Here is a 26,960-nt window from a genome sequence, read left to right on the forward strand (position 1 = left end):
ACTGAGCCCCACCGCCACGACAAGGCGGGAACCGTTGGTGGGGTCCCAATACTCTTCCTAGGTAGACAGTGACTAACCTCTATAAAAACAGCATTTTTTGTATAAAAATAATTATTAGAAAATATTTAGAACGCGCGGCGGGCGTTCACCATAATTGCTATCACTTTTTCCCTAGAATTGTTATTAAAAAGGAGAATACTAATTACTTTTCTCATTGACAACAATACTTTTTTTTCCTTAAGATGAATAAATTTAACAAAAAAAACATCAAAGTAGTGAAGATTCGCATTAATCTAAATCACGGACAGTTACAACAAATAAACCGTAATATTCACAAGTCTTTATTAAAACAAGTTTTATTACGCTTAAATCCTATATAGTGACTTATTTTTTCCACCTTGCAACACAAAACTCACTCTCCTTGGAAAAACTTGAATAATAAAACCGTCTCAAAAACGGTTAATTTATCACAATTATTGATCCAATAATGAACACGAGAAACTATAATCATACACACCAATTACATTTAAAAAATACATATGTATTTACTGTAATTTGTGAAATGGCGTCATATTTCTACGGCCTAATTTTAGTCCGTTTTCCTTTCCACGCTTTTCTTAAGAGTAAGGGGTGGGAAGTAAAAGTGGATTTGACGGTAGAACAGACGCATAGTAAGGGGAAATATCCTCTTTGCGTCTCCTTCGCCGATTAAAGGTACGCAACGTATCTGCAATTGTCTATATGTAGCGGTCGCTTCTCCATTTCGGCGGTTTCAGGTGGCCGCTTGCTCATTTTCTACCTTGTAGATATTAAAAAAAATAACTATGACAACCGACATATTATAAAATGTATTATTAGTATACGAAATCAGAAATTTTGTCATGTACTATTTAAATGAGCGTAGGCAGGAATAACGTCAGTGCCACCAAGCTTTATAGAGCAATGAACTTAAGTCTTATAAGACATATTAGTACGTACAATTCGTTGTTAAAATAATAATTATTACTGTACCATAATATGTTAAATGGACAACATACATAAGCAGTACAAAACGGCCCTGCATTAAATCATTACTTCTGAAAGACAATTTTTATTTTTAGTTCCACCAAAAAGGCGAAGCGAAGCGATCACTGCCCAGAGACATCCGCAATAGAGGATGCGTTGCCTACTCTTAATAAACGGAGGAGGAGATGCATTTAAAGAGGATATTTCACCTTCCTATGCGTCTCCGTCACCGTCGTCTCCACGGTCCCTTCCTATCCTATTCTTGGGAAAAAGGGTGATAAGGAAAAGGGTCTCAAGTTGAGCCTCCGTTGGGCCTCAATACCTGAGCATTTAAAACAATATTTAGACAAAATGATCAATAACATTTTACATACAGGATGTTACTAATCTCTAAAATATGGTATTGCGGTAAAAACCAAACACTTCAAAAGCCTACGTCAACGTTTATATACCGATAGAAAAGAACATGTGACAGATTCTTTAAAGCTAGCTTAACAAAGTTGATATAAAATCGTTTATCGAACAGACTGATACGTAGTTTGTCGTATCTACTGTTTTATTGTACAAGTGACTCGGAAATAATTTGTCCGTATGGCTCTAAGTTTCCATAAGTGTAGCGATAAGAGCCCGACAAGATAACCAGACGAATTTGTAATCGACAGAGTATCCTGTGTATAACGCAATTATTTTTAAAACGGAGTAATGTAGTTGTTTTTGTATCAATTGTATAAGGAAGAACAATATAATTAATGCGCTTTACCCAGGGGGTAAGCAGAGAACACAGTCCATTTAACTCGATTGGGACACACATATCTTTTTCTACATTTATACATACCCATACATGCATGTCGGATTCAGGTGGTGTTAATACCGCCCTTCTTAAATAATTCATCAATGAAATTGAAGAATGTATGAAGAAAATAAATAAATATCCCCCAATTGTTCGTCTCCCGATGACTGAGTTTGGCTTTTGTTTTAACTATTTTTGGAAAGACATGGCAGTGTGGAATTTATTTTTATTTTTTTGGTTTAATCTGCTCTTGACATGACATTTTAACAATGGAATACATGGTGTCCAAAACAAATATTAAGGTAATCCATTCCATTTTTGTAGAGTATAAACATGTGAATTTAGATTACAGTAATCTTCAGTTTACATCACATCTCTATTGACTACGAGCGTAAAGATATAGATCGATAGGTAATAATTATACTTGAAAGTCAAGTGTTACATTATCTGAGTAAACTCTGATAAATACATCAAATAACTGTAGAAAAATGAAGGACGTTGCTCCTTGTAACGTGTGAATCCATCTCACATTACATGTTGTACATATTGATTAGAACATTTAACATTATAAGCGTGTGTATCCATAAATGGCTTGCGTATTTGAGGTACTTAGCGTTCATTAAATCTTTTTTTTTCTCTATTTCAGCGACACTCATCACCGCAACCGCGGGAACCTGCTACGGTTGGCCATCGCCGACCTTACCTTACTTACGGTCCAAGGAGAGTTCTATACCGACCTCACAAGACGAGGGATCATGGATAGTATCCATCATGATCCTCTGCTCTGCGCTCACGCCCATACCTTCTGCGTACTTCGCCGACAGATTCGGTCGGAAGACTACGTTACTCTTAGGTGCTATCCCCTTCATCTTAGGCTGGGTGCTTGTCATCGTGGCGAAGTCTGTCGCTGTGCTGTATGTCGCCAGAATGTTCTCCGGGCTGGGCTACGGCATTGTGTACACCGTCGCCCCCATGTACACAGGAGAGATCGCAACAAATGAAGTCAGAGGCGCGCTCTCCACTCTCATTACATTAATGAATAAGGTAATGGAAATGTACTATTTAGGTTAAAGACAACACCTGTACAAACAGTGTTGAAACAATTACGTCATTTGTCGCATTGTTAGTTCGTTAAGCGAGGTAACAAATTAAATGTAGAGTTGAGAACAGTTAGGAATTTTAATGCCAACTCATATAAGTATTGCAAGCAAACCCACCAACCGTTGTTATGTGACCACCATGGAGGGGAAAGCCTTCTTTTCTGAATAGAGGGAATTTGACAAAATCAAAAAATAATACATACAGATATGGCTCTATTCCATCCCATGGCCCTGTTAACTTGTAAAATAATATTCAGCACACGTTATTAGTTGATTTAACCATTATTATTTCGTTTCCTTGTTCAATGTTCTAATTCTGACATTAACGTAAAGGCGTAAACAAATATGCTGAATTAACAAGGCGTAAATCGTGACTAATTATAAATTTAACATCATAAAATTATTTTTACTATGCAGAAATATCACGAACATGTAAAGTTTCCATTTTATTAAATTAAACACGGGCGATGTTTACTGTTCAGTGTCATCGCAGTCATATTGAGTCTCACCTTTCACTGAAGTGTTACTATCACTGTATCTAAGCCGTATTCTGTTTACTATTACTTCGATAATGCTGATAAAGTACTAGGTTATGTTTACGTCTTTACTTTTATAACATACAATCAAAAAATATTTATTGAATAAGCACCAACAATTAAACATGCTTACCAAACCCTACCGGACAAAAAAAATATCTTAAATTATATTTACACATCCTTATAAAATCTTTAATTGAATGTACTTTCTTTATTTCAGGTCGGTATTCTTGCCCAGTACTGCATCGGGCCTTTTGTAGACATGCGTACACTCGCCGCCATCAACTTGATCCTGCCCATCACCTTCGTGGTCACTTTTATCTTCCTACCAGAATCGCCCTACTACTATTTGAAATTTGAACGCACCGAAAGAGCCGAAAGATCTCTGAGAAATCTCCGCACCGGTGATATAAGACTGGAACTTAAAAACATTGAAATAAACGTCCAAGAGGACATGAAGAATAAAGGTTCGTGGGGCGATTTGATATTTGAAGCTACTAATAGAAAAGCTATGTGGATAAGCATAGGAGTATTCACTATCCAGCAGTTGTGCGGCAGCGCTGCAGTGGTAGCGTACGCACAAACAATATTTAAGAGCACAGAAAGTAAAATAGAACCGTACCAAGAGTCGATAATACTCGGTTGCGTTCAAGTCGCTACATGCATGCTATCAGTACTTCTGGTGGATCGCGTCGGTCGGAAACCGCTTCTCCTGCTGTCGGCTCTGGGTGTGGGTCTGATGAACGGCACTATAGGGACGTATTTCTACTTCAGTGTGTGGCACAAAAGCTCTATAGGACAGCTACACTGGGTGCCCCTGGCGGCTATCGTCATCTACATCGTGTGCTACGCCATTGGGCTATCGACAGTGCCCTACGTTATCATAGGGGAGATGTTCCCCACCAACGTGAAGCTATACGCCTCTTGCATCGCACACATCTACACTGGTTTCTCTATGTTCGCGGTCCAGAAACTATTCCAGGTATATTTAGACATTAGATTTATAAAATTGTATCAAGAGCACTCTAAATGACCTGCATGTATGCGTAGACATGTTTGAGGATCGCCCCAAACAGTGCGGACTCTACTTGGGTTACGGGTTACTGTGTTGTTTGCTGTTATTGAATTTATAATAGTCCAAATAAAATTCCATCAGCGATATCAATTTTAGGAAAGTCCTAAATGTAAAGAACTGAACAAAAAGATGTTTTGTTTAGTTCCAAAGTGTCGTGAGATATTAAAGTCTGCCATAGTTTCCACAATAACTGATATTGTACATCTGAGACACAATATTTATAGTTAAAACAATACAGTTATATACATTTATTATATTTATATTAAAGGCCAAGTCAGGCTATAGATAGAACTGTTTATTACAAAATGTCAACAAACCTGTTCTCATCATTCATATCTTAAAATTGATTACTACAAGGAAATGATTATTTACAATTTATTATCAACGATATTATTCACCCAGATTGGTTATTTCAATCATGTTTTTGTCATATAATTCGTGATAGCTACTTGATAATTTATTTGTTATGTTTTCAGGTGGTGTCCGACTCCTGGGGTATTTACACAGCGTTCTGGGGCTTCGCGGCCTTCTCCCTCCTCGGGCTGGTGTACATGCTAATCGCGTTACCAGAAACTAAAGGAAAATCTTTCGCCAACATCCAGGCGCGACTCAAGAGGGACGTGGCCCGCGACAACGCGAGCAAACTGATGACTGTCGAGTATTAAACGTAGCTTATAAGCTATACGCTGTAGGGATCAAGTTGAAAGTGTTAAGAATATTGATACTTAAGATTTAATGATAGTTTTACATACGTACTTAGCGTTTTATATACAAAAATAACTAGCGCTGAAGAAGGTTACACCATTAGCCTGTAGAGGGGTATGAGTGGTAGGACGGTGGGCATGAGGAGGCTGGCGCCGGAGAAGGCGGTGAAGTCCTCGGGGTTGTAGTCGGGCGGCAGGCCGCGTGACGTCACCACGCTGGCGTACAGCTTCGCCGAATGCTTTGCCGTCCGCGTCTTGTTAGGACTCTTGAAATCAACCAGGTACAGACCGAAGCGGGACCTGCAAATGCATTTACAATATCATGACCAGAGTGAAAATTATAACGCGGTTTTGACACATTCCTGTGTTTTATTTATAACCTTTCCCACATGGTTTTGAAAAGTAATAATTCATTTGTATTGTACAATAACAAAAAAAAACAGTAAGTAGTAATTCGGGCATGCTTAGTAGATATTTTAATATCATGTTTTAATATATTAATTGTTAATCATGAAGATATTATCCACAAAAACATGTATTATTAGATTTCTAATTTAGGAACTCTAGAATAATCAGCATTATCATATCAATATCATAACATTTGTTAATTGATTTATTTGCATTGTCATGCTTTTAATTTATTTTCACTGTAACCTAAGATTAAACTTTCAAAGTAAATTGATAAATGATATTTTCTACTAGCTACTTTAGCGACTCTTTCCTAGGGAAAACAATAAAAAAATAATAATAAAACTTAATTAGTAAATGTGCTTTTCCAGACTACGTCCTACATCTATTTCAAACATGCAAGAGAGAGAAAACAAGATTCGTTAAGTCGTTTCAGACACGAAGTAACAAACATCGAAACTCTCCCATTTATAATATTAGTAAACTAAAAGTATACTAGTAAGTAAAATAAAAGTAAGTAGCTTGTGACTTCAAAGAAATAGACTTACACATAACCGTCGTCCCATTCGAAGTTATCCATCAAACTCCACGCGAAGTACCCGTGTACGTTGCTATGGTCTTCGTGGATAGCGTGCAGTAGCGCATTCAGGTAGTGGCTATAGTACGATACCCGCGCGGCGTCGTCGATACCGCTGAAGTCCGCGTACCCATTCTCAGTCACAATAATCGGTACATTATTATATGTTTTAGTTATCCACTTGAGCAGACGACGGAAACCGAATGGTACAACCTGAAAACAAAAATTTTAATTTTAAAAACACGGTATCAAACCATAAAAAAATCTAAAGATACATTTTTTTAAAGGTTTCATTTACTAAGACAATAAATAACCTATCTAAACTAAGCTTCCACAATAAGTGTTGATTTGTAATAAAACGATTTTAATATATTAATTGAATTGAGATCTTTATTGGGTCTAAATAAATGTTTCAATGACGACAGTTTAAACGTTGATTAATATCTAAAATAGACGTTAAATGAGTTCTACAATTAAAAACCGGAATTTATCGAAAAGGTATTCCCAATATTGTTCTTATCGTAAGTCATTTGCACGATGTCAAGCCATTGACACGGATAATATAAGCAAACCTGGTTAAAACCACTATTAACAATACGGATCAAAACGTAACATAAAATCTACAAATAAGGCAATGCATTTGTGAGAACACAATTGTATCTCAAATTATCTCTATAATAGCGCAAGATAATGAATGTGCAATTACATAAAATTATCAACACCTGATGTATATTTAATGTGTTCTTTTAGCTCTGCAAACTGCAGTCAATGTGACCTCCAGATTTCTGATTGTCCTCTATGATAACAAACTAATGATCATTCGGATAATATTAAAAATTCTCACCTTTAACCAAGACGACGATGACTTTGACGGCCATTTTGGATCTTGTACTCTGACGATGCCTATGTCATTTTCATGGGATGGTATAGCACCTACTTCTTTGTCAGCCATACTAAGAAGATACGTCGTGTAGTGATTCAGACCGAAGAAGTCTGCAGTACCTCGTATAAAGGCCACTTCTTCGGGTGTAAATTTGGGCAAACGCGATCGAGTGTAATTTTGGAGTCGACTCTTCTCATCTACAAGTTTTATTAGCTCTGGGGGATAATTTCCTTCTGCCGAATATACAGGATGGGCATACCATCCTACCTATAAAAGAAAAAAGCATGCTATTAGATAATTTGGCTCTTTTACTCAAATTTCTACACTAGTGGTCACTAACATGACATTTTGATACAAAAACGTCACAATGATCTTATTACCTTTGCCAACAATTTACATTGCGATATAAAAATTATTTGTTAAAACTTAAAAAGGCAAAAACAATTAGCATTTCATTGTCTGCGAGTTGCAGTTTCTAAAGACTTCAAAACGATCAATACAAGTATAATATAAGCACGTCTATGCAAATATAATAGGTTTTTATGGCGCAAACAGAATAAAGTCAGGTAAAATCTTGGAACTATTGCATTGTTAAATAAATGTTGTGGTCGGTGTACAAAAGTATGCGGCAGTTGCAACGTAAATCTGGTTTTTCAATTACCTGTTCAATTCGAAACATTTTTTTTTAATCTGAGTACACATTACGACAATCCTTGTCATAACTTTTAAAACATTATGAGTATTTTATAGTATTGCAATACAATTTATTTCCTTCATAAAACGCAACGAAGTAATTGTTTCCAATATTAAAACAGCTGTGAACATAAGACCACATGTTTCTGCGGTGAAAACTCAAAGTTTTATAATAGCCTTGTCAAACCATAAGGAGGTCAAACAAAAGGATACAGGATAATTGAACGATAAACCAAAATAACCTTTAATTTTCATTTTATTTCAGAATTAATAACGCCGGCAAGGTTTTTATCGTATATTTTTAAGTCGTAAATAGAATGTGTCTTGACATTAAAATTTGAATTAATAGAATAAAACTACTTACATGCGTTTTCAAATATAATTCGGCAGCTTCTCTGTCTCTCGGTGTATTAGTTTTAGGTTCTGCCCAATTAGAGTCCAGCGACATTCCAATTTTACCTGGAAAATGACAATGTGTTTACTCTGTTAATGTCTACGGTAATCAAATGATGTAATTAATTGTTTTGCTTTTTCGTTTTTATTACTATCAGGAGGCAGTTATATACATTACTAATATAATTTAATCTGCATTAGAATTTAACGAGAAACTTTTTGTATTTACCTCCATTAAGCGACCTGTATTTTGAATCGAACAAATGGTAGACACTAGCATGCGCCTTCAATAGATTATGTGTACATAAATACTCCGCTACACCATGTCGGTTCAACGCCGGGGCTCTATAAGTACCTCCATAGCCTTCTAGGCAAGTCTGCATCGGTTCATTAAAAGTTACCCAATACTTTACTTTATCACCGAAATTGTCAAACAACACTTTCGCATAATCTGTGAAGTAATCAACTATATGAGCATTCGTCCAACCTCCAATATCTTGCAGCTTCTGTGGCAAGTCCCAATGGTATATCGTAACCATAGGTGTGATATTGTATTTTAATAGTTCATCAATCAAATTTTTATAATACTGAATGCCTAGAGGATTTATATAGTTAGCGAGCCCTGTAGGTAATACTCTGGGCCATGATATTGAGAATCTGTATATGTCTACGCCTAGTTCGTGGACCATCTCAGCGTCTCTTTTATACAAATGGTATGAGTCAGCAGCGACGTCCGCATTTGAACCGTCTTTCACAAAACTTGGATTCGTGTGGATTAAATGATCCCATATGCTTTCCGATTTACCTGAAAAATACAAATAAGTAAATAAATGCTTAATTATTTCATTCTTAAGAATATACTTTTTATGTGAGCCTTTCCCTGTTCTGTAAATGTATATTGAAGCGCAATTGATACTGGTCATATAGAAACCAGATATACATCATCAAATTTATAAGCAGTTTCCCAAGGAACTGTTTTTTTTTTTATGTACATTTTGAAGAATTAATAAATATTTATATATCTTGGTTTTATAATGAAACTAACAATTAAGCGTTTTAATTTAAAGCGAAGCTGAGAACGTTTATAATAAAAACAAAAATTTGAAGGACAACAATATAATAATTTATCAAAATTTATGTAACAGGTTTTGATACGACATTGGCAATTCATTTTTAGCTTGGTGCAGATGTATTTCCAACCAATAAAATCTATTTAAACAACTAATATACAATATACCTTCTCCATACAATGGCAGGGAACAATCAGATCTTACTAAATCAAAGTATCCCGATTGAAAATATAATTTGCATCAATTACAAATGAATAGCAACGATTTTTTAACCCTTTACACAAAAGTCTTACCGTCTTCATTCCAAGCCCCTTCTATTTGTCCAGCTGCGGTAGAAACGCCGAACAAGAAGTTTTTAGGAAAAGTGTAATTCGACTTTGAACCGCCAGCTAAGTTGATCATCGCTGCATGTCTGGAAAAATTAAAACATTAAATTTAATAGAAATCACAAGTACCCACATACAGTATGTTGCTTATTGTTATTTTTAAAATAAAATTGCTTATGTATTACTGTACTCTGCTAATAATGCACGTGATTTTATACGAGAGCATTTTAGAGCACAACGATCATGTCACAGATGTTTAATTATAATCAAAGGATTTATCTGAACAAATATTTCAATGCAAGTATTTTTTTGTACAGTGGGTATATGTATGGTTAGTCAATGAAGTGTTTTGCCGGAATCGGAGGATTAAAAGAAAAGTGTTTACACGTATTGGTAAAAAAAAATTAAGTTGGAAACCATATGCCTTCATTTGCAGTTTCATTCTTGCACCAAGTTATCAAAATCTTGAGAATTTGTAACTCATCTATAGTCTATGAAAGCCCTTTTTAATAAGAATAAATTCTGTTACATTCTACTTTACTACCTTCGAAATGTACAAACCGCATTAGTGTACAAGATATTGCACTGTTTCATAAAGGAAATAATGACCTTGGCCGCTAAATGAGGAAACGACTGTAGTTTTTCCACATTAGATCTAGGCTTATCAATTGCACCTTAACTCTGTGTTACAATGTTAGTGTTTTGCAACGTCATAACGTGAAAATGCAAGATATGAAATAACTTTTATTATTTCTTTTTCAGTTATATTTAAGAAAATTCTCTGTGTCGATATGTAACAGAATATCTTTGAAGATTAAAAAACAATCGATGACTACCTAAACACCAGACTATCAACTTGGGGAATGTAATACAAAGTTAACATTACAGTTAGCTCTTATTCACTTTTCAGCTGCATTCCAAGAGTGCGATAAAATTAAATTACGTAGTTATCACTCTACTTGTAAAATATGCTCAATTTGTTTTGTGAAATCTGTTATGCACATCCGAGAGCACATAATTCCGTGAGCAAATAATATACCTACTCTCATTTACTGCAATGCACCTCAAAGCTGTTTATAAAAGGATCATGATAACAGCTGATTAATTGGATTAAAAAGATATTTCTATGCTTATTTTGTTTAACAAATATGGAAAGTGATAGAGCAAATAGATTTAGAGCATGCTGATTTAATCTTTAAAAATAATGGGAATGGTATCATCATGCCCTCTAGTAGCAGGCTACAGACATCCATAATACGTTGTCTCCTTGACAACCGTCTTTTGTCATAAAAAGGCATCCTAACCTCCACGTGAATAACAAAATCAATAAATCTACATCGTGATCAAACAAAAAGACTTAATTCTTTTTGCTTTTGCTTTTTGTTCATTTTTAATCTGTCTGACATGCAAGTTTCCTTTTCTTTGTGATTTTTTTTTATATAGTTCCATACACTAAACGGCATTATTTTCTTCTAATACTTAAAGCTGTTTTTGTCTGTTTTATTAAAAACTATAATTACGTATTCCACTGTTGTTTAAAGTAATAAAGTTTTCCTTTACCGTAAAACAAGAAGTAGCATTAGATTTATTGTTTTCCATACATCTTGCAAATGTTACCTACACTCAAATGCACGTATTGTATTGTATCTGCTACATAAATATTCATAAATGTGTCAACTGCAACATTTGTTAATTTCTTTACTGTGTTGTTAGAAAATAATTTTAACAGTCTTCAAAAAGGAAAAGGAGAGGAAATTCTAATCATCTCAGATTTCAAGACATAATCTGGTAAATATTTATTTAAATTTGCAATGCTTTTTATACAACGTTATCAAAGGTCTTACGCGAACAAACTCATTGTCAAAGCTCGTGCAGGGCGTAGCTACTTCCGTAAGGAAAACCTTCTACCGATTGGCCCTTTTGCGGAAAAAGTATCGCATAAGAATCTAGACACAGAGTTATAAAATTTGCCCTCGGATAATGTCTCGTTTAAACAACTTCGAAAGTATTTCACGGTAAAAATGTGCATTAATATTTTTTTCCTTTCTAAAACGAGCTACTATAAAATGCACAACCAACATTAACTACTTAGGGTTTTCATGAATTTCAAATTCTATAAACATGAGAAACGTTTAGATGTCCATCATCCATGTGCTTGTCCCATATTTGGTTCATATCCCTTCTTGGTATCCTATTTTAACGCAATTCGTCCATACCTTCTTTGGTCTTCCTCTATCTTAGTGAGGTGCTGACTTGTACCAATTTATTCGAGATGTATCATTTCCTCAAGAAAAATCCTGTCTTGTACAGATTGTTACACAATTTATTATGCAACACACCTTAGAAGGCCTTCAAATTTTTGAATTGAATAACAATTCGAAATTCGATATGTTGATTACCTTGTTCTGTTCTTCAAAATATTCTTATTCAAAACAATTAAGTGTCAAAGATTTTGTATAAATAAGGATAAGTTTCCGTTTTAAACAGCTAACGGGGTGTTATTTAAATTATGTAATGTTTTTATCTAGCAAATTTACATCTGAAAGCCTCAACATTCATATATGAAAATAAACGATCTTATATATCTGATCTTATAACCTCTAAATGCTACGATTAAAAACCAGTAGACATTTTTTTATTATTTAAGATAAACAAAAGAGCGTAATACGTTGACGTCATGTAAAAACAAAAATAAACTTCAGAATAATTAAAAACTACTAACATCAATAAACCGGTCTTACAATGTTTTGCACTAACACACAGCTCTACATGTCCATATTTAACTTCAATAATTGCAAGAATTTGAAATAATTCAAATCTTTATAGAAAATTTAAATCCGTCTATTCTAGTGTGTTTCAATCGGTTGGTTGTTTGAGGTTACACGATGCTTTTACCCTTAGGGCAGGTAAAACCGAAGCGCACAGCTAGTAATTAATAAAAATTAAAAACAAGACTTTATATGCTGGTTTCAAATCTAAAATAATGAAACCTGCTATAGTTTCAAGTTTAACGTAAGATAATCCTAGTGAGAATAGATGCTCATGCTACCATCAATCCAACAAACATAAATGTCTACAGAGACGACAATGCCTCCGATTTAAATGGATTAATTTATTCAACAATGGATGTCTACAATTGGACTGTAACATGTAATAAAGTAAACTTTGGATGTTTTAATGGTCTATGGGCAATTGTCTGATCAAATGAGGCGAATGTGGTATACGAAGATTGAATTTCTTTAATTTTCATCGGAGATCTAATAATATTTTGCGACATAAAATTGTATAAAACCTTAAATCGAAGTAACGACAAATCTGACAAGATAAAGTTAAATAATATTGTATATTACACATCATCGATATTTAAAAATATCTTTAAAAGAGCAAAATTGTAGAGCATATCCATATGTTTCCATCTCCAAAAAGTAATTCCATTGTTTGGCAAAAGAAATTGTTAAGCAACGAAATTAGTGACATTATCAAAGAAAAGTAGCAGTTTGCATGACACTTATGTTATGACTTAAAATTCTGAATGACAAGAACCATTGAAGAATTTAATAAAGTGAGAGTAAATTGGACAATGGAAAAGGTAATTCTGAGGATTTACGTATGATATTAAATGATAAGATAAAATAAATGACGATATTATCAACAAGAACGTACTGTTCGAGACTAGTTTTAATAGAAATGAAAGGGCATTGAAATGGTATCTTTGCGAATTGTCCTACGTCTTAGGTACAAAACAGATTTTAAAACTTTATATGTTAATTCATACCTCGTTGAGTGTGAATACTACAGTACAATATTTAATGAATATCCTAACGTTTGATGCAATTAATATTTGTTTTCTATCGCATCTACACTTTTTAATGTCTTCTTTGATCGTTCTTATGCCTTTTTAATGGTTTGTTTTATTTCATTATATTTTACACGTTCTCCATGCCATCTCCTTTATTTAACGTAATTGAAAGAACGACTACAAATATGTATTTGGTTGTTACAAAATTAGCATGAAAATGACACTTACAGTTAAAACTAATTGTGATAATTTGTTATATGTAATGCACAACAAGTATCATTTTGTTATGCAAATGCAATATTTTTCAGCAAGAACGACATCGCGACTCATTTCAGCGATGGTAACATTTTACTCTTTGCTAACTTTTGATCTTTGATATATTTTTAAAAACGTAATGTTTTTTTTTTAAATAAATATAAATTAAACACTTACCCCTCAATAATAACAGCGGCTAAAACTAATATCAGTTTGTACATCTCCATTTTACTATTGAATATTAAAACTATTTAAAATATAAAATAACAAAAATATCACTTTCAAATATCACTTCAGCTTAAGGATAAAATAAAATACTACAAGTTAGCTACGTAAAGGGACTGAATGAATGCGAGTGATTGTCGTATTTCGACCCGAAGGTCGATTTAGCAACTCTACGTGCAGCGCGGGCAAACGTCGACCGCACACTGTATTCTCTGAGTCTGCACAGCCCTATAACACTAAATACTCCGCATTGGGGCTGATGATTAAACTAATATAGTGATAATGTATGTATCACGCTCATGTCAAAGCACCAACTACTATGGCTCAATGTAACGGAAACAAATCAAGACAATCGTAAAGACATTCAAATTCCATAAATCGGTCCTCCGGAGTTTTTCTAAACATCCTAGATTACTTCCTCTAACCCTGGATCAGAATCAGAAAAATCAGTAGAAGAAGAAATAAACGGTCCCTCGATCTGCTATTTAAAGGTCTCCATAATCAGTAAATAAAAATAAAAAAAACTCATTGTGGGACGATATCTTACAAAGAAAGATGATAATATTAGTGCATAGTATATTCAGTTACTTACTACTTAGCCACAGGGCATATGTTATTTAGTAACGAATTGCAGAACGATAATCTGATTACAGTTTTGAAGGATTGGTTTATGCGGCGACAAGATAACAGTTTTAGCAAAGAACAGGACAGAAATCTAGCAGTAATGATGAGGATAATTTACTTTGTCAGGACTCCGACATTAATTAAGTAGATTATTGTTTGCTTTTTAAGATTAACTTATGCTACATCCATGTTTAAATATTTTATGTTACTTAGTGCTTGATTTTTAAAAGCACCAAGGAATCAGTTGCATTTAAGTTGAAACGTTTATCTACGTCAGAACTGCATCGGGATTCCAAGCCATAGAACATTTTTAACACGAGTGCGTAACTACAACTATGGCATCAGGTACTTTCCGGCTATGTTTTTCCTTGTATTTCACTCAACTTTATAGGAAATTTCTGACATTATTCGTTATTATTAAGTAATAAATTTGCAACAAATGTTTATGCATTTTCGTCGTAGCAACTACACGCGTATCTACTATAAACCGCGTATATATTTGTGATTTCCCAGACATGATGTATTTACGTCCTTGGCTTTAACACAATTTCATGTTAATCAAAATAATTATAGAAATACTTACCAACAAATTACAAATGTACATGTGTATTTATAAAACATAGATATTATGCTCATCGCAGGCAATCCGAACCTATCCAGTGTAAAAATAATACAAAAGTTTCCAGCAATACCTGTTATACACGTTTCAACTATACAAAAACACTATTTAAAACTTCCAAAATATAAAAATTATTTTACAATGAAAAAAGACAATTGTGATATTATGTTAATTTACTATAACTACTTGTATGCAAAAACATACTGTTTATTTTGTTGTATAAAAACCGGACTTCGTATATAAATACATAATAAAAATCTTATTTGTTTGTCTTTGATCCGACATTTCTTGAAATAATAAATTGAAAAACCTAAAAATAACCTCAAAATTCTCCGACCCTAGAAACAAAAATGTCAAAATAATATTTTTGTTCGTAGCAGACTAGACTCATCATTGATTTTTTTAACAGATTTCCAAAAGCAGCAAAAACTCAATTCGTTTAAAGTTTCATATTGTGTATAATAATCCACATCTAGTGTCGTCACGCTTTGCATATCCGGAGTTTGTCTCCTGTTGTCGGCGGGCACCTCGAGGGGAAAACCTCGAATTGCATCTCGGCCTACGCATATCGGTTACGTTGACAACTTATTTATAAGAAATACGTTACTGCGTCACCCATCCTACAATTCTGTTAATACTGTCCCTTAGGTTACGATTAGCGCCATGGGGAAAGGGATACAAAATCGCTATACGCCATTCATATCTTTGAAATGAAGACTGAATCTATAGCCAGATGATAAACGGTCCAGAGACAAAGCTTCTTATGAATGTTCAAATTGTTTATCTATGGTAGGGTTGTCACAATAGATTACGGCAAATTGAACGTAAAAGTTAAATAATTTTATTAGTCAAGTATAATAGAAAACCTAACAAATTACTTGCTCTTATTTGTTTATCTCTCTATTGTGTATTTCAATAGTGTAATGTTTTTTAGATTAAATTATACAAACGTCTAACGAAAAAAAAATGTGCGTCGCGTTATTTTCCACTGGCGATGGCTTTAACTGTTTTCCAGTATCGATGCGTTCGTCCTACTGGTTCGACCTCTGGAGTTCTACTGAACTCGCAAACAAATCCCTATGCTTGTCCTAGTTCAACCGTTTAGTTAGTTAAGTTTGTCTCCATACCGTTTATTCACTCATGGGATAAAGCTAAGCCAGTATGACTGATCGTGACGACATAAACAACCTGATTACAACACACTCAAGATACTGCCTACCATAACACACAATAATCAATCAAATAGTAGTCATTTATCATCGCAAAAAACATGACCGTGTACCAACAAACCTTGAGTTCTACGGTAATTATTAAATACCGAGCATTTAATTTGTTCTCTGTTAATTCTCACGTTTATTTACTTTTAATATTACTATGAAAATTGTAATACCATCAATGAAGTTCGGAGTTCAAATTTACTCAAGGTTTAATAACACCAATTCTTAATATTTAATACAGCATTTCAAAACATCACTGTTTATACAGTCATTTAAACTGATACTTTCTTATCGAAGAATATCTTTCCATAGATTTCATTTGTCCTCATTCAATCTCAATTATATTTTGTTATTCAAAGCAGTACCTTTCATGTTCTTAGAAGTAATGAAGAAATTTGAATCTGTGACCGATTACTGGTAAAGAAGCTACTTGTCTTTACTGAGATTAAAATATAGTTAATCTTTGAATCCCTTTGTGTACTTATTATTACGCGGTAAAGATAATTACGAATAAAACAAATTAGTAAAGGTCAATACTGGTGATCTAGAGACTATTTAATAATTGCTTTAAGTTGATGCAATAGTCCAATTGGATTTCGTCTTAATATTGACACTTTTTGATCTCTTTACATAGTGAAATACAACATTTCAACTGCAGAATATATGTAAACAACTTGCTTTTGTTACAAAAAAAACATAAATTCCCACCAAAGACTATGAAAACACTGTAAAGTTGAATTTTGTCTTTACCCGAAAGTAAGACTTGGCAATAAAATCTATTTCATAAAAAAAAAACAGGTATAACTCGTACGCTCAGCAGACCCACTGAAAGTACATAGTTAATAGGGGTACACAAAAAGACCTTTATTAAGATTACTCAAACTAAACTAACGGGCTCTCACAGTCATACTCTAATGTAGGTAGACTCTAAATATACTTAAGATATGGCAGATAGTGTCTTAGCTTTCACCTTGACTTTGACGTTTTATAATCTGTCATTACAACGCCACACCCCCACAACTATATACCCGACTTAATTTATAAGTAACTAGCTGTTCCCTTGCGACTTCATCCGCATAAAATTATTAAAAATTTATATTATCGTTTACATGTGTCAAATTATCAATTGCAAATGTCAAATTGACATGGCCATGGCAACCTTGCTTCGTTGATGTTGGCAGCAACTTATAGACTCTTTCCCACATTAGGATTTTTATCCAAAAAATTAACCCCTTAAGTTTAATGGCGTGAAAATATGTAGCCTAAAGCGTGACGTAAGTGTAGGGCTTTGTATTAAAAAATAAATTATTCAAAAATATGCTGTAATAGCCGACATGTTAGGCAACAAAAATGTGCGTGTTTACGCTTTATTATAATAGTATAGATAGTATGGATCAATATCACAACGTATCTCAACTATGCGCACTTTATCTAGTATCAAATTAAAACAGTCACAAGAGTGGTAGTCCTTGCGAAGGTTAATCGATTCGTTTTAATGCAGTTTTGTACCGCGAGAAACTATGTTCAGGTTTTAAATCTAGTATTACGTTAACTTTACACCTTGGTTCATTTGAAAGTCTACATTGAAAACAATAGATACTTCGCACATTTTGTGCGATAAATTAACCAAACTCTAGTAGCAAAATAATAAGGAATAAAAAAAACAAGAACAATATTTTTTTAAATAACCATATTTAGTTTTTTTTTTTAAGTTATCTCTTCTTAAGCTATCATAATAAGTATTAAAAGGGTTTAAAAATATTGTTTGCAATATTTATTTGTTACCTACGACATAAGTTCCGGTTAAGCTTCTGACCCAATTAACCTTGAATAATGTAATAAAGTTACTGTGCGTGCTACTTGATAAACGAACTTGGTAATAAGTTGCATTGGTATGTCTACTGCACGTCTATTTCATTCTAAAATGGTTACAAGTACAAATAAGTACGTACTCATTATTCAAGGTACTTTTTTGTACTTATGACGAAACTAGCTTTATAATTTACAATTCTATAGACAAAGGTCATTGCACTCAATGCTGTGTATACAAACAACCATAACATGATTGATTATGAACAATATTTCCTTATCTTTGAAGTTTACAAATACGTTAGAAAATTCATATTCTTACGTTCAAGAAATAAAAGAATAACGACAGACGATAGACTATTATACACGGGTACCTAACTATTAATATTAGATTTTTTTATTATTTCCATGACTAACTAATATTATTAATTAATAATACAAGATCTGAAGAGGTTTGTCCAGAAGAACTTCTTATAGATAGATAATGAAACTAATGGGCTGTTTGTTTCATGTAGATTTTAGATTGCTTGTGTCTAAATCTAAGGCTTAATAATTACGTACGCAGGATCTTTGTTTTTTCGCAAAGTAGGTGTATATGTTGCAGTGTGTTAAAATCAAAAGAGATCTTCACTTCATCTTCACCAGCTCACTATACGTCCCCACGAGGGGCTCGGAGCCTACCCTAATATGGGGTGACTAGGCCATAGTCAACCACGCTGGCCAAGTGCGGTTTGGTTGACTTCACACATATCTTTAAATTTCTTCGCTGATATGTGCAGGTTGCATCACGATGTTTTCCTTCACCGTAAAAACGTCGGGTAAATTATGTACATATGAAAATTCGAAAAATCGAAAATCACATTGGTACATGGCGGGATTCGAACCCAAGACCTGTAGATTACAAGTCAAGTGTTCAAGCCACTGAGCCACCGACGCCCCGAAACAGATCATTTAATTGTAATTATTTCAACCATATTAATTATACAGCAAATTTTACAATACGTTAACTATTCACAAGCGCATTTACTTACGCAGTCAAAAAAAAGTAAAGCGCATGTGCCAATCCTTGTTTTATCTTTCGTAGAATTTTTAATTGGTTTATAAACAACCTTCACCGTTGACAAAACTTCCGCCCTTCACTTAATAAACAGTATTTGTCACTAAATTTGCTTAAGATAGGATAACACATTTCATGTAGGTACACCACGCATTTTACACATTGGTAGAAGATGGTTAGAACACGTAGTACAGGGAAAACCCAAATCGAGTTATACCAGCTTGATTTTAATTTAAATAATACCACACTTGTATAAAAAGCGTAATAGGTTCTGTATATGCAAATATTACTTATGAGATTAGTCAATAAGAACAATTTAAAAAGACAATGGATTACCTAACTTTAATGAACTGTGAATGGTACTTAATGTTTTTTTTTAAATATTTCTTTATCAGACAAAGATTTATTTAATTGGACAATAAAATTCACATCTACTTAATTATCCACGTTTAGTTTATTGCTTTACATCAGTATAATTAAAAATGAAGTTTACTTTTAATTTGGTACTATAGAAAGAGTATAATAAAATTATAATTAATCCAAATTACGTAACTTTTGTGTTGTTACAATTTATAAATCAACCGGATTCGATAAATGTAACACAGGACAAGATTATGCTTTCACAGAGATCTCGTAATGCAATTTAAAATACGACAACTATAATTAATCTACAAAATATGTATTTTCTCTCGTAATTACAATCACATTGACGCGTGTAATCCTACTGGATTTTATGGCATTTTTTTCTACTGAAAAAAATGCCATAAAATCGTCGGTATTTTTAATAAGGGACCTTATTGTTAGATATTTCCACAAATGAATTTCTTTAAAATATAGACAGACGGCCATATTAACAATACTTGTAAATTACTTTAAAACACACAAACTAACTCCAACGTGACAACGCAATTATATGGAACGTTTTTGGAGCTCTTACGGAAATTAATTGAATGTAAACCACTTAAAACGTATGCTACAACTAATGTGCTAACATTTTACATCTAAATTACTAATAGGAAATATTAATTTAAAGAGTCACTGCGGATCGGATATTAATGTATCAGGCGCGAAGCTGAGTAAAAAATTGTTACTTTCTTATCACTTTTGTGAAGGACAGTTATTTTTAAATCCTAATATTTGTATACTATTTATTATTGTTTTACTTTCGTTAGCCATAGTATTATTAATTTTTAATTTTAAACCTTAATATACTGCTGTTTTATTTCATTGTAAATGTTACGGCTGCGTTCGATTAAAACTGCTTATAATCATTTTTGACAGTTGAGTTGACAATGTCATTGTCATTGTTTATTTGTCACAGGACAAAATTTCAATCGTTTCCAGTATTTTCCTTGAGATTTAAATTAAAAAAAACCTTTTAAACAGGTCTTTTGGGGATAAATTATCAACACTACCGTGCTTTACACAATTCTGTGGTTTCAGCGCTTAATATAGCCCTACAACTATTTCATGTTGTACAAGATCGATTTTCTGGGATGTGATATTTAATTATTGAATAAGAAAAATGAATTTCCTTCTTGGAATCAGTCTTTATACCTGCCTTATAGTAGGATGTTGCGCCTCAGGAGAAGATATAGCTCTCGATGCGAAGGCTACATTATTACATCGTATAGACAGTTTAAACCTACTTATTTATACTTGTCTTCTTACACTTACTGTCCTCACTATTTGGGTATTTAAACACCGCCGCGTGAGCTGGCTGCACGAAACTGGTCTTGCTGTTATATATGGTAAGTTGAAATATCATGAAAATATAGTGTTTTTATAGAAAATATAGTATATTAAACCAAGCTGTGTGGCGCCTACATGAAGACAATTATGTTCTCATGACTCTCTATTTCACTTAAGGGACATATGACACTTAATTAATTCATTGTTATATTATGTAAAAATATGTTTTAGGTCTCATTGTTGGTGCAATAATTCGCTATGGTGCCAGCACAAACCAAGTCACATACATTGATGCGTTGCCTGAGGCAGACTCTACCTACAATTTGTCTGTGCCACCAGATATGTTACGTTTTCATTTTCCTAATAAAATGCAAACATCTGCAGAAGGTAATTTCTTGTGAAATTATGCGATAATAGCAAAGTATTATGTTACTTTACAAAAACTTACACCAATAAACTGCTCAGCTTTGTTTTGACTCCTTAACTTCATTGTATAGAATATGTCTTTTATGTAACAAAGACATACAGTTACATTTAAAACTTAGTTATGCTTAGAGTTTTATGTCACATTTTACACTTGTGTGGATTACAAAATAATAGTTGACAAAAAAAGTGATATATCAGAGATGAATGTAGTTCAAAGTTGTTATTGTTTTTAATTGTAAATCTGTGTGTAGGCAAAACTATAATTGTACAGAGCTTAATATTTATTGATTCTTAAATGATATAGCAATGTGTGTAATATTTCAGGTATCACTGTGCCAAATAAAACTTATGCATACATCTTCAGAGGTGAAATAGTGAACATGGCGCAAAATGAAATTGATTTGAAAGCCACATTTGATCCGGAGATATTTTTCAACATAATTCTACCTCCTATTATATTTCATGCTGGGTACTGTCTAAAGAGGGTAAGTTATTTTTATTTCTAAAACTAAGCATTTTACATTATTTTGTCATTTTTTTTACTACATTTACATTTAAAAAATGTTATTTTGATCTTTTCCACATATTACTCAAGACTACATGATTTGATGTTTACATATTTAAGCTAATGTAATTTCAATGACATAGTTTCATGTCTGTAGTCAAAATCTGTTTAAACCTACTATTTACAATGACTCATATAGACAAACATTACTCAATTCTTAGCAAAGGTTAAGATATGTTACATTTACATGATGTTTAGGTAAACCAGAACTTAAAAAAAGTAAGGTTTTAGTAGACATACAAAAGTAACTAAAGCCTTAGTCAGTTTATGTCTCTTAAATGAATAAATGTACAACTAGCATTTTTCTAATTAAATTACAGGTTAAGAACCTTTAAATTTATTCACTTTAATGTATTTATATGTGATTTTTAAATTAAATTATCTATAATTAAAATGTTATCTCCACTATTTGTATATCATATAATAAGAATTCTTTGTTTACAATGTTGTTATCAGCCAGTTGTTAATACTTTTATTGTTAATATGTTATCTGTAATCCACATCAAAAGTCTTATTAGAAACATTACACTGAATTTTTTTTTATTTCCAATCTATTACTTGGGAAACGTTTTATGTCACTTTTACATTCATATAGTCTACATTAGAATAATGTGATCACAAAGTAGGTATTTAAGTCTAGATTGCTCCGATAGAAAGTCAACCTTTTGGTTACAAAAATATAGTTTGATTTTAAATAATCTATACTTCACATTTTGTTTATGAAACAATTGCAGATGTAGTTCTATATATTATTTTAGATGTAAGATAGCAAAGAACCCAAGATTACTTAAGACTAAAAAAAACATAGATAGTTTCTTAACACAGAGGTATTTTACAGAAATATTTCTTCCGTAACCTGGGTGCGATATTAACGTTCGCGATGGTGGGCACGGCGCTCTCTGCGCTTGTTATCGGTTCTCTGATGTACGGCTGTGTGCAGCTCATGCCCAAGTCACTGGCTGCAAGCTTCACTTTCCTTGATACTCTATACTTTGGTGCTTTGATATCACCCACTGATCCACTCACTGTGCTCGCTATATTCTCACAACTAAAGGTATTTATATACTTGAAATATTTATTATAATATATTGATTGTATATGATAATGTTTTTAGTAACTTTGTTAGTTAAAAATTCAAATGAACAATTAAAATTTTATATTAAAATCTGCTAGTTAAATATATTCTTTAGTTGTCAAACTGTAATTGAAGAATCATTTAAGTATTGTATGGCTATCTACAAGATGACCGAAAGGACATTCAATGCGTCAGAAAAATAACTTACATGTATGTCTGAAGCTTGCTTTGATTTGTGATTTAAATGTTTCAAATACATATTGTTAATCAATTTCCAGGTCGACGTTAATTTGTATGCTATGATATTCGGAGAGAGTGTCCTCAATGATGCAGTGGCTCTAGTACTCAGCGGGTAAGATACTTTTATATACACATTTCATTGACAGATTTTATTTATTGTTTATGAATTTATTTAGGAATGTTTCAGTTTAAATTGCTGATAAAAATGTGGGTTTTTAAATTTGTTATATTCTTATTTTCATTTTAAACCCAATACAATATTTACTTTACATTTAATTTATCCTCATATTGCAAGGTACTAGTGAAAACAACATTTTTAATTACAGTTATTATCCTCATACGATAAATTATACTAACGTAAGCACATAAGTTACGTGTTTTCTGATAATACCTAGAATTTAAACGACAAATATAAACATGCATGTGAACAATTTACATTACTATTGAGTCATTTACGGCGATTTCTTTTTATCGTTGACAATGCAACCATGCTATAACATCACGAGTACTAGATTCAAGGTTTATAATGTTTGATTTAAACAACATAAATTTATCTATTTTCTCAGTGTTAGTATAAAATACAGTACAAAGATTCGATTGCAATTTTGAAATCGAGAACCACATTTCAAATTGCATAATATTACTATGTTTTATTGATTTTTTTTCTTATTTGTATTACCTTTTTAACTTTTAAGTTGAGTGGTTCTGTATTTATTATAATTCCAGAGCCATTCAGAATTACGAGAAGAGGTATTCAAATGACGGTGGCTTCGAGATCACCGCATTCCTCGGAGCGATCGGAGACTTCATCGGGATATTCAGTCTGTCTCTGCTCATCGGCGCACTGATGGGCTGCCTTACTGCATTGATATCCTTTTTTATTAACAATTCTTACTAATATTATAAATGCGAATGTTTGGATGGATGTTTGTAGCCATAAAGGTTGAAAGGATCTCGATTAAAATTTTGCATAGATGTAGAACATAGTCTGGAAGGACATATATACTACTTACTTTTGTTTTTTTTTCTTATTTCAAGCGGACAAAGTCGCTGTCGAAAGCTAATTAGTACGGAAATACCAGCAGATCTCTATATTAAATTGATTCGTGAACATTATTTGCGTTAACACTAATAAAGTTTTTTTTTTATTCCGTCCGTCGGTCCGCAAAGTTGCGTTTGTTCCATGTTACCTCCAATTTTGCCATATAAGAATGGTTGTAATAATTGCATGATTTTTCCATGTATATATGTATTTCGTGATGTGTGAAACGTAAGTTTATTTTCCTGAGCGCCATGCACATGACGAAGTTCACTCACGTGCGCGACTGGCCGCTGCTGGAGTCCGCGCTCTTCGTGCTCATGTCCTACGCCGCCTTCCTCATCGCTGAAGTCTGCGAGCTCACTGGTAATACTACTACTACTACTTTTACAATTAATCTGATGTTATTTCTTGCTGCGCTGATCTCATTTTGTGACAGATGTAGAACTTGGACTGTTTTTTAATTCCATGGGGACGGAGTCGCGGGTGAAAACTATATAAATGTGAAAGTTTAGATGGATGGATGTTTTGTAGAGTTTATAAACTAAGCAACTTAACGGATCTCCAAGAAATTTGGCACGGCTGTAGTCTGAAGAACTCTTATACTTACTTTTTTTACTTCCACACAGACGGAGCCGCAAGCAACAGTATCTTGTAATGCGAAAATTTAGTTTTTTTTTAATATTAATTTCTTTGTTAGAGTTTGTTGCTTAAACAGCTGAACGAATCTTTGGTACAAATGTAGAACGTATTCTGGAAGAAAACATAGACTATTTACTTTTTTTTTTAATTTGATGCGGACGGAATCATGGCGAATATTTACCATTCGGCAATTACCAATTTAAATGTTATATTTATCCAATATGTATATTGACAGGTGTAGTGGCGGTGTTGTTCTGCGGCATTTGCCAGGCGCACTACACATACAACAACCTGTCGGCGGACTCGCGCAACCGCACCAAGCAACTCTTCGAGCTGCTCAACTTCCTCGCGGAGAACTTCATCTTCACGTACATCGGCGTCTCCATGTTCACCTTCCCCAAGCACCACTTCGATCCTTGGTTCATCATCGCTGGATTTGTATCCTTTGAACTATCGCATAAGATTTTTTTTTAAATTAGCTAAGTAAGGCTCTCGCTATCAGGAATAAAGCTATATCACACTTTGTACTAATATTATAAAGAGGAAATATTTGTATTTATAAAATACTGGGACGATTTTAAAAATTCTTTCACCATTAAAAAGCTACGTTATCAGTGAGTAATATAGGCTAGTATTTTTATTATTTTAAAATTTCACGTAGACAGTCACGAGCAACAAGTACTAACATAAATGGTAAAGTTTAGATGAATGAATGTTTGTGTCACATTAATGTTTCTACATTGTTCTCTAGACTTTATTCTCCTAGGCTATGTTCTTATAGTCCAGACTATGTTCTTATAGTTCAAACTATGTTCTGATAGTCCAAACTATATTCTCATAATTCTTACCATGTTCACATAGTTTGGAAGAATACGTAATCTACCTATTTTTTTATTCCGCGTTGATGTAGTCGCGAACGAAAGCAATTCGCTAAATATATCCTTAATTAGACAAAAAACAGATAACATCAACCCTGGGGCGAGCTGTGAACATCTACCCGCTGTCGTTCCTGCTGAACCTCGGCCGCAAGCCGCCCATACCTGTCAACTTCCAACATATGTTGTTTTTCTCAGGTATGTCCACTCATTATATCAATGCTGTTTTTTTGATAATAGATAATTTCTTAACATAGATAATTCGTGATTTCATTATATAATTACATTATATTCTGACTGTGTCTTATATTTTCAATTAATACTTTGCAGAAAATAAGGAAATAATAAGATGCTATTTTTAAAAAACTTGACGACTTTATGTAATTGGCGCGTAGCGCATTACTTTCCCCCGCATTAAAAATTGTCTTCTGCGACACAACTCGCAACAAACAATTATAAAAAAACTATATTTCGCCCGCGTCTCCGTCCGCGTGGAATTAAAAAAAAAACAAAACTGAGTAGCCTGTGTGTTCTTCCAGACTATCCTCTAAGTCTATGCCAAATTTCATCGAAATCCGTTCAGCCATTTAGACTATAAACTCTCATCATCACCAACGTCATCCATCCATCCATCTAAACTTTCGCATTCATAATATTAGTATGATGTGTACAATGACTGGTTAGTCCGGCCAGGTTTGAGTCGCATATAATGTCTTATCTCGGTTGATTTGCATAGGTCTGCGCGGCGCTATGTCGTTCGCGCTGGCGATCCGCAACACGGTGTCGGAGGCGCGGCAGGCCATGCTCACCACCACCTCGCTCATCGTCATCGCCACCGTGGTGCTGCAGGGCGGCGCCGCCTCGCACGCGCTCGCCTACCTGCGCATACCCACCGGGTCGGTGAACACATACCTACTCTGCTCACCCTTATCTTCATTTTGTGTTCATTGTGTACTATACCATACGTATAACTATATAAAATGTACGATCAGTATAAAATAACTAATTTTTGCCTGCGACTCCGTCCGTGTAGAATTAAAAAAAAAATGTGTAGCCTATGTGTTCTTCCACTGTCCTCTACATCTATGCCAAGATTTATCGAAATCTGTTAAGCCGTTTAAGTTAGAAACTCTAACAAACATCCATCCATCCATCCATCTAAACGTTGTCATTTGTAATATTAGTATGATTAGCTTTATTATTTTTGTTCTTTTTAAGAAAAGGAATCTTGTCATGATAAG

The 26,960-nt window shown here is 33.5% G+C and overlaps 3 protein-coding genes across 3 annotated transcripts in view; 2 read left to right on the forward strand and 1 right to left on the reverse strand.

Moving 5' to 3' along the window:
• Positions 1 to 5,569, forward strand: part of LOC106100646 (facilitated trehalose transporter Tret1-like) — a 17,335-nt gene extending 11,766 nt beyond the window's left edge. The window contains exons 2-4 of the mRNA XM_013279591.1: positions 2,442 to 2,839; positions 3,652 to 4,413; positions 4,983 to 5,569. Coding sequence (XP_013135045.1) covers positions 2,442 to 2,839; positions 3,652 to 4,413; positions 4,983 to 5,171 — 1,349 coding nt within the window. The 3' untranslated portion in view covers positions 5,172 to 5,569. The remainder of the gene's footprint in view (positions 1 to 2,441; positions 2,840 to 3,651; positions 4,414 to 4,982) is intronic.
• Positions 5,223 to 14,054, reverse strand: LOC106100645 (myrosinase 1-like). The gene is made up of 7 exons (XM_013279590.1): positions 13,792 to 14,054; positions 9,528 to 9,646; positions 8,394 to 8,969; positions 8,136 to 8,230; positions 7,040 to 7,345; positions 6,167 to 6,408; positions 5,223 to 5,510 (listed from the first exon to the last, which is right to left on the reverse strand). Exons 1-7 carry the CDS (start codon positions 13,839 to 13,841, stop codon positions 5,303 to 5,305), a joined length of 1,596 nt encoding a protein of 531 aa, XP_013135044.1. The 5' UTR covers positions 13,842 to 14,054; the 3' UTR covers positions 5,223 to 5,302.
• A 6,408-nt stretch (positions 14,055 to 20,462) lies between these two features.
• Positions 20,463 to 26,960, forward strand: part of LOC106100320 (sodium/hydrogen exchanger 6) — a 12,154-nt gene continuing 5,656 nt past the window's right edge. The window contains exons 1-10 of the mRNA XM_013279143.1: positions 20,463 to 20,916; positions 21,089 to 21,244; positions 21,608 to 21,768; positions 22,687 to 22,902; positions 23,202 to 23,275; positions 23,890 to 24,031; positions 24,463 to 24,568; positions 25,080 to 25,282; positions 25,806 to 25,917; positions 26,456 to 26,684. Of these exons, the coding sequence (XP_013134597.1) occupies positions 20,691 to 20,916; positions 21,089 to 21,244; positions 21,608 to 21,768; positions 22,687 to 22,902; positions 23,202 to 23,275; positions 23,890 to 24,031; positions 24,463 to 24,568; positions 25,080 to 25,282; positions 25,806 to 25,917; positions 26,456 to 26,684 (1,625 nt within the window). The 5' untranslated portion in view covers positions 20,463 to 20,690. The remainder of the gene's footprint in view (positions 20,917 to 21,088; positions 21,245 to 21,607; positions 21,769 to 22,686; positions 22,903 to 23,201; positions 23,276 to 23,889; positions 24,032 to 24,462; positions 24,569 to 25,079; positions 25,283 to 25,805; positions 25,918 to 26,455; positions 26,685 to 26,960) is intronic.

Source organism: Papilio polytes, unplaced genomic scaffold (genome assembly GCF_000836215.1).
Source record: "Papilio polytes unplaced genomic scaffold, Ppol_1.0 DF824047.1, whole genome shotgun sequence".
Classification (NCBI taxonomy): domain Eukaryota; kingdom Metazoa; phylum Arthropoda; class Insecta; order Lepidoptera; family Papilionidae; genus Papilio; species Papilio polytes.

Coding starts and splice junctions, on each gene's coding strand:
- LOC106100645 (XM_013279590.1), bottom strand. CDS start 13,841: ATGGAGATGTACAAACTGATATTAGTTTTAGCCGCTGTTATTATTGAG. Junction 9,647..13,791: donor GCCGCTGTTATTATTGAGGG/GTAAGTGTTTAA, acceptor TAATTTTTCCAG/ACATGCAGCGATGATCAACT. Junction 6,409..7,039: donor CATCGTCGTCTTGGTTAAAG/GTGAGAATTTTT, acceptor TTTTGTTTTCAG/GTTGTACCATTCGGTTTCCG.